At 36.5% G+C, this 17,105-nt stretch overlaps 1 protein-coding gene across 5 annotated transcripts in view; it reads left to right on the forward strand.

Annotated features, from left to right (window-relative positions):
• ssbp2b (single stranded DNA binding protein 2b) overlaps positions 1–17,105 on the forward strand; it is a 78,128-nt gene that overhangs the window by 18,316 nt on the left and 42,707 nt on the right. For all 5 annotated transcript variants that reach the window (XM_084401257.1, XM_084401255.1, XM_084401256.1 and 2 more), the window contains 3 exons: positions 5,564–5,636; positions 6,978–7,039; positions 7,127–7,211. In XM_084401257.1, the coding sequence (XP_084257383.1) occupies positions 5,564–5,636; positions 6,978–7,039; positions 7,127–7,211 (220 nt within the window). The remainder of the gene's footprint in view (positions 1–5,563; positions 5,637–6,977; positions 7,040–7,126; positions 7,212–17,105) is intronic.

Consider the following 17,105-nt stretch of genomic DNA (forward strand, 5'->3'; position numbering starts at 1 on the left):
TACACATGCATCAACTGTTTACATTTACTTAAGACATAACCAACTGTTTCATAGTATACTCGCTATTTTTTGACATAATTTTGTGTGAATTTATCTGCTCAAGTAAAAGAGTGCTCAGTTTAGTATTTGCGTTTACTTTCTGGGCGCACACACACAACTTTCCACACAGTACGGCCCGTCGTCCGCTTTGTGCTCTCACAACATTGCTTTGTAAGAATTCCTAAAAATGTTACAGACCAACTGACGAGTGACATCATTTCATATACTCGCCAACGCCGATTTTTACTCGCATTTGGTGATTGGCGGGTCTTCATTTTAGGCCCTACTCTGAAACCTGTAGCGCATATATTTATTTAATTAAATGACAACCTTTTCCATTTAATAATCGCACAAGGCCATGTTGCAATATCATTTAAATTGTTACATATTGTGCATCCATAAATAAATAAGTATTATTACTGCTATTATTATTATATAAATAATAATATAATCCTGTTTTTTATATAAAAAATAAGTTTTCGTTTTTTGGAAGTATATTGATATATATATATACAGTGTATATATATATATATATATATATATATATATATATATATATAAATGAGAGAGAGAGAGAGATTTCTGTTGTCATCTGTGCGTGTGTGTGTGTGTGTGTGTGTGTGTGCGTGCGTGTGTATACAGATACTACAATATAGCCCAAAAGAACATATAGGCCTATGCTATAATTATGTTTCAGCGTAGCATTTGATGATTAAAATTCTCCGAGCTTCTCCGTTAAATGTTTCAGTACTCGTGTTTTCTATTCAGCTCATTGTGCAGACCTGCTAGGGGGTATTTTTTTTTTACCGCGCCTCTCCCCCCGTCATACCCATCAGCATGACATTACCAAAGTTTCTAGACCTCTGGAGTATTAATTGCCCCCCATTTTTTCACCCACCCAGATCCTTTCATCTTCGCCGCTATTTGCGTCAGTATCCATAGTTATTATCCTTACCACATAGCCCTTGCTCGTGCTCCTTTGTTCCTCTAATATTCCTTCTCTCTTCCTTTCTCGTCATTCATTTCTCTATACCTGCGATCGTTCACATTCCACACGCTCTTATTTTGGTGCTGATAAGCGAACGCACGTCTCTTTGTGTAAGCTCTGTTCTGGTCGTTCATTAGAATTCATTTGGAGGCATATTACCGACCGGCCGCTGAGTCTGCGAGGCTCTGGTAATGACAGGAAGAGCAAAATGCTTCTGAAACTCATTTGCATTCGTACTAAAATGATGCGCTGTGGCACATTGGGCTTCTCCATTCCCTCACTGTCATTATTGCTGCTTTCATACTCGTTGTTTTGCACTGAGATTGTTGGGACATAAGTTTCTTCATAGTTTGAAAAGGATAAATTAGATGTGCAATAAATCAGGTTTTATTGGTCTTGTCTCTTAATCAGTATCTGACACTCAGGGTTAAGGGGGCGTTTGATGAACTGTTTGTAATCAAATGTAAAATCACTACTAGTGAATACTGGCTGAAGTCAGCTGATCAAAGTGCTGTCTTCTGGTTTTACATGCTGTATTGATTGTACATTTGACTGTGCAGCCTATTCATATGAGATTATATGCATATAGATCAGAAAAATTGCAAACCTAAATGAAAGAATTAAACTTTAACTAGTCCATTATATTATTTAAATTATTTATTTAGCCCAACATTATAAAATTATGCAGCATCGATTTTATTTCTCCATTTTTGTGGCTAACATTAATTATTATTTATTGGGCAATTAAGTAAATTATATTTTCTTTATGTTGAGTCTACATTAATTTGGGGATTTAGTGTTACACTGTGAAAATTATGGGTTTAATAAGTGACTCTTTATTCACAACCTTTTATATTATAATATTTTATATTATTAATATATTAGGTCTCAGATATTGTGATATACAGTATGCTTTTGAACAGTGACAATAACATGTTAATTTGTAGGTTTAAGACTGGAAGTAAAAAGTCCTGTGAAACTGTTTAGCTACATTTGCATTATTTTCCTAATATCAATCTTGACTAGACTAGACTAGACTAGACTATAGAGCATAATCTGAATTAACTTTAACTAGTCCCCCATTACTTGTGCTTGAATAATATCTCAAATCATGTGCTGGTGTGCTAGCACTTTTTTGTAAACTTTCAAACGTGTTGAAACTTTCAATTTTAGTATGGCGGACAATAAATTAGATGAAAAAACCCATAGATTTACACAGAAGGATGGATCGTGGAGACTTCGAGGGAGCTCATTTGATTTGAACCATTCAATAACCACCCAAGCAACCGCATAGCAACCAAAATGGACCTTGGCAACCACCTGGCAATGCCTTAACTGTTAGGCTATATAAACTAAAGACAGATCTCACACTGATGGTTTGGGTGAGTATAAATATTTCGCAAATGGACCTCGCTGAGTTACGTGATCAAATCTGAAAACGCTTCAGATCGATAAATGAACGTGGGCCTCACTCTCTTCTCCCAGTCACCATGTTCATCATTCAAAGGAAATGGTACTTTTTGGGCTATGCTGACAGCTAAAGTGATGCCTCTGACGTCTCATTTTGTTTGATAGATTGTTTGGCATCAGGAAAGCTGATCTGCATGTAAAGTTTGTCTTTCTGTGGCCTCTGTTCGAGTGCAATCTCTTGCGTGACCTTTTCCTTATTTTTTATGCCTGCTAGAAGTGTGAAGTGTCATTAAAGTTTAAAATAAAAAATGAATGACATTTGGCATTTGTTGATTTTAGAAACTTTGGCTGTACTGTATGTTCACACTTCAGTCTATTCACTTGTTTTGGATGACAGTGTGAACAGCAAAAATCACACTCAATCGGACATTTTCAATTCCAATCATGGCCACTTTAGCATATGGAAATCAATCAGATACTAATTTGATTTATGCAATTTATACATATAAATCAAATGTTCCAAACTTGATTTATTTTTGAATCACAAAATAATTTTGCATTTGACTGTGTAAGCAACCTTCAGGTAATTAGTTTTCTTGTAAAAACTAAGAAACTGTTTATTTATTGCAAATTTGACCCCTCTCGTATATATATATATAAAAAAGAATCTAATCTCATGAAGTTTTTTCATATTTTTATTGTAGTTTTCATCACACTTTGTTCTAATGCACCAACCGGAAATACATTTAGGCAGGAACAAAACGCCCCTTTCCGCTGATTGGTCAACCTTGGATCAAAGCATGCCGTCATCAGTTGTTCCTCAGATCCGCACAACATAATAATAGTCAACAGTCTACAGTTTTACGCATTCTTGAAGTGTTTATTGCAACCCCATTTCATCTCTTTCTCATCAAACAACCATAACTAATGGCTGGACACAAATCGTACCGGGGCAGAGCCTAGACAAGGCTTTCTTCTGTGTAGACATATAGGTTCAATATGGCTAACCATGCACGTGTCAGAGAAATAGGTGTATGGAAACAGAAACTGCTCCCACATTACCCATTAGTCCATTTCTTAGGCACACTGCCTGTTTTATTTAGCTGACAAACTATCAAAATCTGTGTGGCAAAGTTGCGCAACACATCGGTCAGCGCGAATGCATCTACGTTGTATTGAAGCAAAAAACAGTGTCCATTTAAGGATAAATACGCAGCAGTCATAGCTTTTGTTTTTGATAATACGCCGAGTTAATTTCATTAATATTGAGTATTAATTGATGTATCACAAAACGTTTTATTTTCTCTGCCAACTAAACTTCCTAAGTTACAGAACCGATGTGCGACTGACTCGCTGTATAGGCACATAAAGTGTTGTTTTGTTCCTGAATGCACCCGAGTCTTTGAACAAATCGGTTGAGTGAGTGATTCAATACCTGTATTACACCGAAAGGTGCAATTAATGCGGTTGTCACGTTATGTTCATCTGTCTTGTTCATTGTCTTGTTTTCATTTATTTTCCTGTCATTTCATTTGTCACCATGTCAACCATAATCAGTTCAGTTTAATCGCCTGTGTCATTCATTTGTTACCATGTCAACCGTCATCAGTTCAGTTTAATCACCTGTGTCCTGTTTATTAGTTCATCTGTCACCTGGTTCTGTCCATTAGTGTTTTGTATTTAGTCTCCTTCTGTTTTACCTGTCCTGGTCGGTCGTTGTTTATATCTAGTCTGTTTTTGAGTGTGTTCCTAGTCTTCTTGTATCTGTCTGAGTTATACTGGTTAATAAACTCACACAACGGAGTCTTCTGTCTACTGTATCCTTGTCAACCTGAGATCCCCCGTGACAGTGGTCTTTTTAACATGTTTAAAAATGAATGCGGCTGTTTTTTTATTATTATTATTTGCAATTAAATTGTTGTATTGGGATTAATGTATTGCACTTCATAGCCCTAATATCATAATAATATTTAATGTTGTTGTATATTAGGTCTCAGATAGTGTGATACTTGCTTTTGAACAGTAGCTATGTTTCATAGCTATGTTAATACACTGTATTTATGCAATGACAAAATAAAGCTTGAAATGAATTGAATTTAATTGAATCCACCTATTTTTATGTGCATTTTGGGATATTGCGTTAAAAAAAGAGTCTGGAAGGAAATTCAATTCCATTTAAGAAAAACACATTTACCGAATAAATTCCTCTATGTACACCAAAAAAAAACTGGCATAACTGGCATAACTGGACTAACCAGCGGACCAATCTTTTTGCACAGCATCTGAAATGCTGTTCTGGTTGTTCTGAAATGCTTGAACAAAGGCTGTCGTCAATGTGGTTAATTACCTTCCAGAACTGTATAACACGACTGCGTTCCTGAGCAGCAGGTGTCTTTCTCCAAACGCAAGATGTCACATTTATTGCGCTGTGTGTGCACGCTCTGAGACGCAAGCAATTCATTATATACGAAAATTATTATATCGGCCACAGTGGCTTTTCCTACTTTTCTTAGTGATTTTTAATGCCAGTTTATAAGGAAGTGACGATTTTGTTCTCTTCGACTAACTAGTTAAATTCGCAAATTTGGATGGAAACATAGCTAGTGACAACAAAAGTTTCAATGTTAATTTGTAGATATAAGCCTGGTCCACAACGCGCGTACACTTTGTCCCGTAGATGGTCTGTTTGCGCGCTTTAACCTCGCGCACGAGCAGATCCGTTTCCTCGCTAGAGAAGCGTTTCGTTTTTCCGCTTGCAAATTCCACCATGTAAATAGCGAATCCGCCATGGCGCGAGCGCAACTGGCTTTTAAAGGGAATGGGGAAATGAGACTATGATTGGTTTATTGCACGTTACACCCAAAACACACCCATTACTCATTAAGAGAATAGAGACAACCCTTTTAGACCATGCGCCGGGTGCGCCGACCATTTTCCCGTCGTTAAACTAGCAAAAGTGCGCTCGCGCCGTGCGCATAGATCGTTAAAATAGGGCCCTGGAAGTCCAAAGTGTGTAGCCTTTGTTCAGATACATTTGTATTATTATCCAAATATCTGAAAAGAAAGTAGAATTGAATAGTGCATCTTACATGAATTAATGAGATTTTCTCTCTCTGTGTTTTGCAGGCTAGCACTCTACGTGTATGAGTACTTGTTACATGTAGGAGCCCAGAAGTCGGCACAGACCTTCCTGTCAGAGGTGAGCCAGCGGCGGGTTTATTTAAGCTCCTGCTTATCGATGTGCCATCCAGGCACACGGCCTCGTAAGCATCGGCCCGCCCCCCTGGGGCTCCAGCTAATTTAATTACACGCAGATGATATGCTGAGCAAGCAGGACACATTAGATGTTTGGTGTCCACTTAATGGGATTGGAGGAGAGTCAGTGCATCGCTGTAAAAACGACTAAATTGTTTCAGCAGAAACGCTGGAGCAGTGCTGGCATGTTGATCATCACTTCATTGCACTTTTTATGGCGAAAAGCGCATGTTTGCTTTGTTCTGTATCAGCTGCTCATCTTATTTGTGATGCAATACTTTAAGGGAAATCACAATCATTTATGCCTGAATGATTTCCTTTCAATGTCACTGAGGCATTGTGGGATTGATCTATGTGAAAGAAACCATGACATTTTGAAGCACTGCTTTGATATTTATAGTCTCACCATTATTTGCATATGAGTCATACACGCTTAAGAGTACAAGACATCTTAGAAATCACAATAATGCATTGTAAAATGTTCTAGTGACTGGTCACATCTAAATTTTTCAATTGGCCCAAGTGAAATTCTGTAAATTTAATTTACACATTTAATTTAATTGATTGAAAGTGACAGTAAAGACATTTATAATGCTACAAAAAATTATATTTCAAATAGATGCTGTTCTTTCAAAGAATCCTGGGGAAAAATCTATGAGTTTTCTTTAAAAATATTACACTGCACAACTGTTTTCAACATTGATAAAAATGTTTTCTTAAACAGAATATAAGCATATTAGACTTATATTTTATACCTCGTTTTCTGGAGGGTCATGTGACTGTAGACTGGAGTAATGGGACTGAAAATTCAGCTTTGATCACAGAAATAAATTACATATTAAAATATATTTAAACAAAAAGCAGTTATTTCAAGTTTTAATAATATTTCACAATATTACTGTTTTATGTATTTTTGATCAAATTAATGGAATTTGCTTTTTTTTTAATTGCTGATAATATAAATTGTAATTGAATTTTTCCATTAAATTAGATCTGAGATGATATTCTTTTGGACTCTGTTTTTCTGAAATTAAATTAAACACAGATTTGACAAATTGTACATTTTCAAATTACATTTGTGACCAGATGTGCATTATCCATTGACAAAGATGTTGATATATTTTGGAACTGACACAAGGGGGAATCACAACCTCGGCAAAAGTGGACACCATATTGATCAGTCAGCCTGGCTGAGTACAAAAAAACAAACATGCTGATGGACATTTAATGAAAGGAAAGTCTATTGAACAAGGTTTACGGTGGGTTTTTTCTCCTTTCTTTCCAGATAAGATGGGAGAAGAACATAACGTTAGGAGAGCCTCCAGGATTCCTACATTCATGGTGGTGGTAAGATTCACATTGTTAAATGTTTCTCATGTGCAGCTGATGTGTTGTTCATGGCTAGTGCTTAATCCATCCTTGTGTGTTTTGCAGTGTATTCTGGGATTTGTATTGTGCAGCACCTGAAAGGAGAGAAACCTGTGAGCATTCCAGTGAAGCCAAGGCATTCCATGACTACGTAAGTCACTCTCACAGTGGATTTATGGCTGAATGAATGGTGTGGTGTAGTACTTAAAGCTCAGGACATGGATGGATGGATGGATGGATGGATGGATGGATGGATGGATGGATGGATGGATGGATGGATGGATGGATGGATGGATAGATAGATAGATAGATAGATAGATAGATAGATAGATAGATAGATAGATAGATAGATAGATAGATAGATAGATAGATAGATAGATAGATAGATAGATAGAGATGTTTATCAGCTGCATTGTGATTTACTTCACAATGCAAATTGTATTTCCCATGAGGCCGTAGTTCTTCAGTGCAATGATGTTTGTGCTTCTGAAAGGCTTTATTCTTTGCAGTGTGGTTCTGAGTAAAAACAAATGCTGCTGAGTCTTACAGGAAGGAAGTGTGATTCAATTTCCCGTGTACCTCGGGCTTCTGGTCACCTTAACTCTCGCATAAACAAGAGCACACGGGACCTAAAGTTCTCCTCGTTTCACCTTGGAGGGAGATGTAAACGTTCAATTATAGACACGCTTTCTTTTACCCAAACACACTGTCTGCGGTAGCGCACACCTCAGAAGCGCAGTTCAGAAGACGAGTAAAGAGCGCAGCGATGCCGAAGATCACTGGTTTGGCCCCAAAACTCATTTCTCTTTCCAGCACCAATTAGCTGAATTTCCTCTGAGAGCGTCTGGAGTGTAGGCACAACAGGAGTAATTACAGAGAGAGCTAGATTGTCAAACGAGAACATCTCCGTCCAATACATCGGCTGCTCACTGGGACTAATTGCCAATGTACAGCAAATACACTTTGCAGCTATAATGCACTTTGCAGCTATGACTGTAGTTTTGATCAAGTTTATGAATACGTGTTTCTAGCTCTTATTATAAATGATTAATCAGTGCACATAAAAAAAAAAAGAGTATTTCATCAAAATGTGAAGGTATTTTGTATGTTATGAATCCTTTTTCTGACTCTATTATGACGCTTAAAGGGATGGTTTCGGAGTAATTTCAACCTAGGGTCCTTTGCACCATGACCTCGAGCCAAACACCCCCTCAGAAGCTTTTTTTTCCCTTGGTCGAACATTATTAAAGTTAGAGCTTATTTAGAGATATCAGCCGTACGGCTTAGTGCAGGAGCTAATGGATCCTATGATGTATCTCGTAAATTACCCCACTAATACTGCCCAGAATGGTCCCAAACTTCTACAGGAGTACAAATAGGTTCTGTACTCATAAAACGAGGCATTGGAAAGTTTGTAAGTACATCAGGAGTTTATTTAAATAACACTTGCCTGATGGCTAATGCTACCGCTAACCTGGACGTCGAGGTCACTTCCGTGATTTGGGAAAAGCCCGTAAAAGTCCTGGCAGAAAGCGATGCATACTCCTGATGTATTTACAAACTCTCCAATGCCTCGTTTTATAAGTACAGAACCTATTTGTACTACTGTAGAAGTTTGGGACCATTCTGGGCAGTATTAGTGGGGTAATTTACGAGATACATCATAGGATCCATTAGCTCCTGCACTAAGCCGTACGGCTGATATCTCTAAATAAGCTCTAACTTTAATAATGTTCGACCAAGGGAAACAAAGCTTCTGGCTCGAGGTCATGGTGCACAGGACCCTAGGTTGAAATTACTCCGAACCATCCCTTTAATGCATATATACACACACACTCAAACACTACCACTCAAAAGTTCTGAGATTTTCCAAATATTTTTGAAAGGAGTCTCTTATGCTCAACAAATCTGCATTTATTTAACCAAAAATAATAGTAAAAACAGTAATATTGTGATTTCTTAAACTTTTTTTTATAAATCTTAGTACATTTAAGTTTTTATATATATATATATTCATTAACTCTATTTGAATACATTTTAAAATGTAGTTTATTCCTGTGATTCAAATCTGAATTTTCTAGTCTTCAGTGTCACATGATCCTTCAGAAATCATAATAATCTGCTGATTTTCTAATCAAGAAACATTTCTTATTAATATCAATGTTGAAAAGTTGTACTGCTTAATATGTTTGAGGAAACTTCAGGATTCTTTGATGAATAGTAAGTAAAAAAAAAAACAGCATTTATTTGAAATAGAAATCTTTATTACATTATGAATATCTTTATTGTCACGTTTGATCAGTTTAATGTATCCTTGCTGAATTCATATCTTAAAAGCATTTTTTCCAAAACATTCGTTTCTGAATAAATATCCTGTTTCACTCCAAAATTAGGAAAATAAAGTGGGTAGTGAACGCCGTTTCACATCGTCTTACAGATGTTGCTTGATTCTGTTTGGGCTGCGTGGCACATGTGCTTCGTTTTCCCGGCAATGTAATAAACTTGCACAAGGGAGTTGTTCGCATCCTAATTCGGAGGATGTCAGAGGCTCAGGCAGACGTGCAGTGCCATCCTACGTGCCAGCGTCAGTGCGGTGGCTTTTGTGCTGAGAATAAAAGCCATAGCAAGAGGGAATAAAGCCCTCATTCCTTCCCTCTCACCTCTCCTCATCCTCCCTCAGGGAGCGCTCGTTTCTGAGAACACTTCCAAAGAGAGCTTCCTAGAGGTCACTTTCCAAGACAAGGTCAAAATGTCACCTCTCTCCATGAGTGCGATGGGATGGTTCTCCCCCCCGGCTGTGGTTTTTCACTGGCTGTGTTCGCAAGGGCATACTAGTATACTGGTTATTAGGAAATGTGTACTGGATACCGCTGTTTCTTAATGGATAATATGGGATGATAAACATTTCAGAGTGCTGTCCACTTACAGTATATCTCAGAAATACATTTACATTTTGAATATATTATTATTTTACATTTTATATGTAATATATCACAAAGTGTTTGAAATTAACACCCGCCAAATGCAGGTAAAAATGAACCGTGGCGGGTAACACTGTCAAATCACTAATTAGGCGTGTTACTTATGTTTACTCACTTTGTTGGGGAAGTTCGTGTAAGCCAAATCTGCTCAGATTTAGGGCAAGTACTCAACTCGTGAGTCATCATGATATATTAAATATAGCATATTGCGCAGAATCAGCTCATATCTGGCTTACTTGTACATGCACATCACTACGCAACAAATAACTGTGCGCTTGTTCATTTGCATTGCAGATTAAAAAGCACTTGGTTAACAGAAAAGACATCGTTATTTTCCAACATCCTACAATTTTTTTTATGTTCTTTGTACTGAATTGATCTGTCACCTAAAACACATTTTGGGTGATGAGGATGAAGGAGAAGGGGAGGAGATGGCTGGAGGACTGGATTTTGTTTGAATAAGAAATTAATGTATATATAGCTATATATATATATAGCTGTGACGTAGTTAAGCTGGTTCATATCTTTTCTTTTTTTGGCTTGTAGAAGCTCTGAATGGCCTGTAACTTAAAAATTAAGTAGCCAAATTGGCCGGTGAGTAAAAAAGTTCATTTCAAACCCTGAGATCATATATTACAAAAAGAATAACAGTTTTGTGTATAAAGGAAAAATGTCATCATTTACAGATTGTAAATCAATATAATTCTCAGATGCATTTTCTCTTTACAATTGATATTAAAAACGTTCATATTTATACAGCAGAAACAGTATGAAAGTATGCTATTTTGAACATGACATGTTTTGCTTTCTCATTCTGGGTCTTCTGCCTTTTTGTCCCTCGGATGGCTTCCTCCATAGCTGGGGTCTTTGACCCGGCCTCGCATCAGTTCATTTTCAGCATAATGACTTCTCTGTCGGTGGTCACGTTAATGGAGTTACTATAAAACCATACCCTGACATGGCGGCCGAGTCTGTTCTCCCTCATTACACCGTGTCACTGTGTTCGTTTGGGCTGTCGGGGAGTTCTAATGCACTCCGAGGGTCCTGCGAGTGGTGTTGAATGCCATGCTAATTGATCCTCAGGCAGATATAAGAGTTTAATGCGATCTGCTCAAGACTAACGTCCCATAAGGACGCTGACGCTGGTTTCCTCTTCGCGATAAGAGCCAAGTGTGTGGTTGTCATATCCAGGCACAGGCCCTTGGATGCTCCTGATACTGCTGTTGCTCGGGGATGTGCGTCACGCGAGCTAGCAGAAGATATGTCAAGGCGAACCCAGAGAGCAAAGGAGCCTGGACGTCCCCAGTTTCATTCATTATTAGCACATTAATATAACCTAAATTCATCCTGGTATCCATTCTCATGGTCACTTCATGATAGTAAAGTCGATTGGGATATGTAATGTGATCTTGCTAATGCTTAAATTGGAAACGGTTTTACTTCTTATCCCAACAAAATGTGATCTTTGGAAACCTAATTTGGTTTTCCATTGATTGACCACAATCATATAAACGGTAGGGAACTCATTTCTTAAGTGACGGTGGATCATCTGAAATATGTGTTTATGTCATGACGGCCTCTAAAAGCTTTCTGGTGGCATTGCTTAACATCACGCCGCTTCTGTTGCAGTTGTACAGATAACTGACCTCTATTGTAGGTTGAATGTATTTTTTGTATATAGAGAGCGTTTCAGTTACATTGTTTTCTCTAGGGCTGAGAAAAGTAGCATTATTTGTAGCATAAGTCACGATTTTTCACAGAAATCTTATTTTATTTGATGTAATTTCATTTTATTGATAGCCTTATGCTGTAGTATCAGAATTGTGAAAAAATTCAGAATTTAAGAATTGACGACTTTTCAATTCATGAGTTGGAATTTGAATCGAATTGTCCGCACCACACAGGAAGTTGAATTGGACGTAAATGAAGTGGAATTTACAATCCAGAGAAATTCAACAGAAAATTGCATTCTGGGAAACTAATTGTTCTTCCACCCTGTTATATTCCATAAATGTGTTGAATGTATATATACAGTACCAGTCAAAAGTTTGGAAACATTACTATTTTTAATGTTTTTGAAAGAAGTCTCTTATGCTCATCAAGCCTGCAGTAAAAAAAAAAAAAAAAAAACGGTAATATAATGAAATATTATTACAATTTAAAATAATGGTTCTCTTTTTTAATATATTTTAAAATGTAATTTATTTTTGTGTTGCAAAGCTGAATTTTCATCAGCAAGTACTCCAGTCTTTGGTGTCTTATGATCCTTCAGAAATCATTCTAATATGATGATTTGATACTCAGTTATTATCAATGATGGAAACAGTTGTGCTGTTTAATATATTTTTTTGGAATACTTTTTTCAGGATTCATTGATGAGTAAAACGTTAACAGCATTTATTCATAAAAACAGCATTTATTCAAAATAAAAACATTTCTAACAATATAAATAGTTACCATCACCTTTTATCAATTTAACGCATCCTTGTTGAATTAAAGTACTAATTTCTTTAAAAAAAAAAAGTTATTGTTCCAAAACTTTTGAACGGTAGTGTATATTGTTACAAAAGATTTCTATTCTAAATAAATACAGTTCTTTTTAACTTTTTATTCATCAAATAATCCTGAAAAAAGTATCTCAGGTTATAAAAAAATATTAAGCAGCACAACTGTTTCCAACATTGATCATAAATCATCATATTAGAATGATTTCTGAAGGATCATAAGACACCAAAGACTGGAGTACTTGCTGATGAAAATTCAGCTTTGCATCACAAAAATAAATTACATTTTAAAGTATATTAAAAAAAATAACCATTATTTTAAATTGTAATAATATTTCATAATATTACAGTTTTTTTTTTTGCAAAAAAACAATAAAATTGAATTGTTTTTTCTTTCAAAAACAATAAAAATAGTAACGTTTCCAAACTTTTGACTGGTACTGTATATATACAAAGCATTTAATATTTTTAAGTTAAACACATTTTTGTGACATTTTGAAACTTAAAACTGTCTGAAGCTTTCAGACAAGGCACAGTTTCATCTTTAAAAAAAAAAAAAGTCTTTAATAATTTTTCTTCGTAAAAAAATACAATTCTACACATTTTTTTATTCTACTCCCTTAAATTCAGTTTGCATCCTGTTTGCTGCATCAGTTAAAATTAGGGCTGCACGATTTGGGGAAAATGTCAAATTGCGATAATTGAGGTCAATATTGCGATATGCGATATAATAAACAAATAGTTTCATGAGTCAACTTGCTTGGTTCTCAAGGAAAATAAATGCACACACAGATTAGTGATAATCAGCCTAAAGAAAAAAGTTCGTTAGTCAAGAGCAGTGAGTGTTTTTCTCTGTTCCCTTTGTTCTTTGATTAACTTTAGCGACAGATTTTTTTTTATTATTGCATTTTAACAAGAACAAAACATAATTTACATACAAGAGTACATATTACCATACATGTCAGGGGTAAAGAAAAATTATAATAATAAAAAAAATAGAAAAAGAAAAAAGAATAACTTTAGCGACAGATATAATTAGTGGCTACTGTGTACTGTCCCTTTAAGACCAGCCGCTGTCAGAGACGCGGATCTCACACGCGCCTCATTCTTTCACGAGTCATCACAACTCTTCACGTTCATCATAATACTACTCTTATGTTATGAAGACACTCGACAAAAAGACATTTTGGCATAATTGTGTGTGTTATTGTTCGTTCAAGCTCGAAAGAGAACTGTATTCTGTCATGCTGTTTTGTGCGCACGCACGATATTAGCGCGAGTCTTTCTGTGTCACAGTCAGGACATTCACAAGCAGCGCGTACTTTTTGTCCTACTGACAGTGACACACAGAAAGACGCGCGCTGATATCGTGCTTATTAATTATAGAACTACTCTCATTCCAGCGTAATAATCAAGGAACTGTGTGGCTGTACCATGGGTGCAGCAGGCGTAATGATATGACGCAGCGCCTGAAAATAGTCCCCAGCTCGGTAACTTCTTGGAATGAGAGTAGTTCCTAGCCATATAGGCTTAGAAAATCGCAACTTTTCATTTTCCGTCGATCTTAGTACACGGTTTAACTACAGAAGAGTCAAGTTTTAAATAGGAAAAATATTGAAACTCTTTGGTCATTTTGAAAGAAATGCTACTGGACTCATCAGAATCAATGATCTGTGCTAAGCTATGCTAAAAGTGGTACCGTCAGACCCGGAGTTCGGCTGAATGGATTCTAAAACGGTAAAACTCATCTGTTTAACTCTGGGGGAGTTGTAAAATGAGCATATTTCCGAAAAAAGTGGAGTATCCCTTTAAGTTTGTCAGTATACGGTATAGGCAACTTTTTTTGTCACGGCCCATAACTTTTTCTCTTTCTTTCTCGGTGCCGTTGGAGACTGGTCGGCTACGCTATTACTTTATTCCGAAAGCTTCTGCGTTGCCTCTAAAATGGCCGCCGTTACCCACAATGCATCATTCCATAACGTCTACGCCCGAGCTCTATTAGCGCGAGTCTTTCTGTCTGTCACAGTCACAGGAAGCGCGTTCATTTTGTCATAGTGCTAGCAGCTACATGTGTGTTGTTCGTTCTACAGCGAAAGAGAACTTGATACTGGCACGCGTCTATCTGTGTGTGTGTGTCAGGAGGACATTGACAGGCAGCTCGTTCTTTTATGTCTTATCGCGCATGAATGGTTTAAAAGCATTTGCATTAATAAGTGTGTTAACAGCGCTAATTTGTTTATTTAATATAAAATCGCAGCATTTTGCGTCATATAATCGCGTAGGCTTGACATCGCGATTGCGATACGATTAATCGTGCAGCACTAGTTAAAATTCAAGAACTGAAATGAAACTGGTCTCAATTCAATTGTAAATGGCACACAATCTTGATAAACAAATACGTTTCAACCAAACGCTGTGCTACAAATAATCATCTTTTAAAATCATGATTTACCACTTCATCACTTTAACCAACTGGGATTTGCATCTGTCTTCTTTTGTCCAGACGCTGTATATGGTTCATGCTACCAGTGCCAGATGGGTGTTTGAGCTGTGGCCTAAACAGTTCAGGACACATGTGGGAAATCCTCACTATGGTTTCCTATGCTTTTCTGTCCTCATTCTTCTGTTCTGTTGATTCAAAAGTGTCCAAAAGTGTCAGGAGTATGAAAGCAATGGGGATTTGATGCCCGTCACATGCAGACTGTCTGGATTTGGACCAATGGAGTATGTGTTAAACCTCTTACAATCTGCTTTTGAAGTCTGAATGTAAATCATATATGGTTTGGTTCGGCATGATCAGTCAGTTTTCTCAGTCTGTTTTCCACATCCTTTTGAGTTTTAAGATTCTGGGAGGTTCCTTCCCATCTTAAACAGCTGGCTGCTCAAACCACAGCTTTCAAAAGACCCCCACAATAAAGTCAACTTCTGCACAGATCAAAGTCGATGTGCAGTCTCTTTGCCCCAAGCATCCTCATCGGGGTTTTTTTTTTCTTTTCTCCACGGATTAAAGTCTGGCAGGGAGATCGGGCCTCCACAGTATTCATGGCTTTGTCGTGGGCTTTGGGAAAGGGACAGACGAGTCTTTGGGATAAGCTTCACCGTTTTCTCTTTCCGCACCTCCAATCGAGGGCTTCTTGAGGGGGCCGGAAGAAGGCTGTGTGGCGTGGTTGTCTCCCCAGCGTTGGGCTCTCCGTCTCTGGGTTTGGCTGTGGTGAGCGGCCCTGTTCTCTGGTGCAGCACTAAGCTCACACGCCTGCGCTAGCCAGCACTCAGCTTCCTAATAAGCAGGAGAATTGCAGATTGAATTGCTCCCAGTTTCCTGTTGGGCTCATGTTGCCGTGATTTTAACTGGATTAAGACGCAAAAAAACCCGGCCTGTTCCGAGACACGCGTTTCGGACACATTTGCTTTGAGTGCACGGCCACCCTTGTAATACGATTTCCGAATGGCCTGACTTTCTTTTGATTGTTGTTAAAATGCTTTCTACATTACAAGTGTTCTTCCTCTCTTGGCATTATGCATCAGATGCGATTGTCACACACGATCCCAGATATGCATTTGGTCTTTATGTCTGATTGCACACTTTGAAATTCAGGATATACTCAGCTTTATGAAAAAGGGTGATTTTTCTAAATGGCTTAAATGTTACTGAGCCATAAGCACTTGTATTTAAGGATGTACTTCGGTGCAAGTTAATACTACAATAAATAAGTTCTTACCGTATTCTAGTATTGGTAGTATTTGTGTAAAAAATACGAAATTGAAAGAAGTATTTATTTATCCGTCAATCCGTCCCTCCCTCGCATAGGAATACCTGGAAATTAGTAACTTTATTCAGTTGTTCTTGTTTCTTCCTTTGTTTAATTATTATTTTACCAAATTTCTTGACAATATTGTTTACTTAACAGAGAGATACTTGGAAGACTACATGCCAAAATTTAATTTAAAGGATTAGTTCACCCAAAAATGGATTACAATATTCCTATCAATATTTAACTAAAATAATAATATAAATAGCTATATATTAATATTATTTATAATAATATTATAACTAAAATAAAAAATTACAATAAACTATTATAATAAAAAATATGTATGTTTTATATATTAATGTTAGTTACCGTATATTAATTAATACAAATGACTTTTTATTAAAATATATATATTATAGTATTTATTAATATTTTAATATTTATTTTTAGCTTTAATTTATTATTACTTTAGTTTTAGTAATTGTAATAATTTGTTAAACTTATTGTTAAACTTATTTTATTTCCGATAGATGCGAAAGGCAATACTTCTGTGTTTAAGATTTTTACGTTTACGTTTTTGATCTAATATATTTAATTTGATTTCAGATTCATTTCAATAAACAAAAAACATTTTTAGTCGTTTTTTAGTAAACAATAACCCTGGTTTGAATGCATATTAGATTTTATAGGTAGTATCCTACTTTGTATATAGAATTGTAGCCAACCTACTTGTATTTGAAACATTTAAAATGAATGATTTTGAAATTTGAAGGGTTTCAGGTTGTTGCTGTAATGTTTTCTGGGCAGA

Source organism: Rutilus rutilus (assembly GCF_951802725.1).
Source record: "Rutilus rutilus genome assembly, chromosome: 25".
NCBI lineage: Eukaryota > Metazoa > Chordata > Actinopteri > Cypriniformes > Leuciscidae > Rutilus > Rutilus rutilus.